A 1529-nucleotide genomic window follows, 5' to 3' on the forward strand; every position below is an offset into this window, starting at 1 on the left:
ATACACATAAAAATAATTATTAAAAGAAAACCTTTTAGTAATAATGACCAAAGATACATCAAATAACTTATAAACTAGTTGTTAATACTGATGTCATCAGTTAAATATATTCTCCTTTTAGAAATTTCATCACTATTTCTCGTTTTTATTTTGTCATTAAAATTAAATTTTGAACGACTTTACACTTGAAAATATTGGATAAATATATTTACTAATGTGAAATTTTATGGAAGAGAGGATCAAGCTCTCATTAGACTCTGTTGTATGAGTTCAAGAGTGAAGCAGAAATTAAATTGGGAAGAAAACCAAGAAGTTGAAAATGGAGGAGCTGTGTTTACAAAGAATGTAAAATTGGAAGAGAAATGAGAATTAGCATTGTGCAGTTCTCTAATTGATAAAAAATGAAAACTAACTTTTACAGTAAGAGTTTCACAAGCCATTTATACATATTAACACGTGCAGCAAGCTAAATACAACTAACTACACTTCTTAACAGCTGGCACTAATAATTACTTCACAATTTCAGCATTTGTTCCTTGCACTTAAGTTACAGCCTCCCTCAAACTAGGGCTATGAATATCTAAGAGTCCTAGTTTGAAAATATTAGTTGCAAAGGGGCCAGGTGCCAAAGCTTTTGTGAGAAAATCAGCTAATTGGTTCGAAGAGGACACTGGCATTAAGTGGGTGAGTCCAGAGAGGTGTTGGTTGCGCGCGGTATGACAGTCTACTTCTATATGCTTTGTTCTCTCATGAAAGATAGGGTTTGTGGCAATGTGGATGGCAGATCTGTTATCACAGAACAATGTAATAGGTTCTATGACTGGCATTCCCAAGTCCCGCATGATATACGATAGCCATTGAGCTTGGCAAGTTGCAAGAGCCAACGCACAATATTCCGCTTCTGAAGATGATCTAGCAATGGTGCTCTGTTTCTTACTTTTCCAACTGATTAAGGATCTTCTAAGATAAAAACAGTGGCCAATGATGGATCTTCGAGAGTCAGCACACGTTGCCCAATCCGCATCTGAAAAACCAGTGATTTTGAGATCATTGTCTGCTGCAAAGAAAAGGCCAACTGATGGGCATCCTTTCAAGTACCTTAACACCTTCTGAGCTGCTTGCATGTGAACATCGGTGGGACAATCAATGAACTTGCTAAGCCTCCCCATAGCATAGGCTATGTTTGGTCTGGTGTTGGTTAGATAGAGCAGCCTCCCAACTAGTTGTCTGTAATGAATTTTGTCTTCAAGCGATGTACCACTGTTCCGAGACAACTTAGAAGCAGAGGTGTAGTCCATGGGTGTGCTGGCAGGCTTGCATTCCAAAAAACCGTGATCCTTTAGAATGTCAACTGCATATTTGCGCTGGCACAAGTGAATTCCTTTTGAGGATCTTGCCACTTCCATACCCAGAAAGTATTTGAGATCACCCAGGTCTTTAATCTTGAATTTCTGGTCCAGCAGTCTTTTAATGTATTCAATCTCATTAAGGTCGTTGCCGGTTAGGACTAAGTCATCGACATAGACCAT

The 1529-nt window shown here is 38.2% G+C and overlaps 1 protein-coding gene across 1 annotated transcript; it reads right to left on the reverse strand.

Annotated features, from left to right (window-relative positions):
* LOC107606076 (uncharacterized mitochondrial protein AtMg00810-like) lies at nt 543–1529 on the reverse strand. The gene has a single exon (XM_016308043.1). It carries the CDS (start codon nt 1527–1529, stop codon nt 543–545), a length of 987 nt encoding a protein of 328 aa, XP_016163529.1.

The sequence above is a fragment of the Arachis ipaensis genome, chromosome B01, assembly GCF_000816755.2.
Source record: "Arachis ipaensis cultivar K30076 chromosome B01, Araip1.1, whole genome shotgun sequence".
Lineage (NCBI taxonomy): Eukaryota > Viridiplantae > Streptophyta > Magnoliopsida > Fabales > Fabaceae > Arachis > Arachis ipaensis.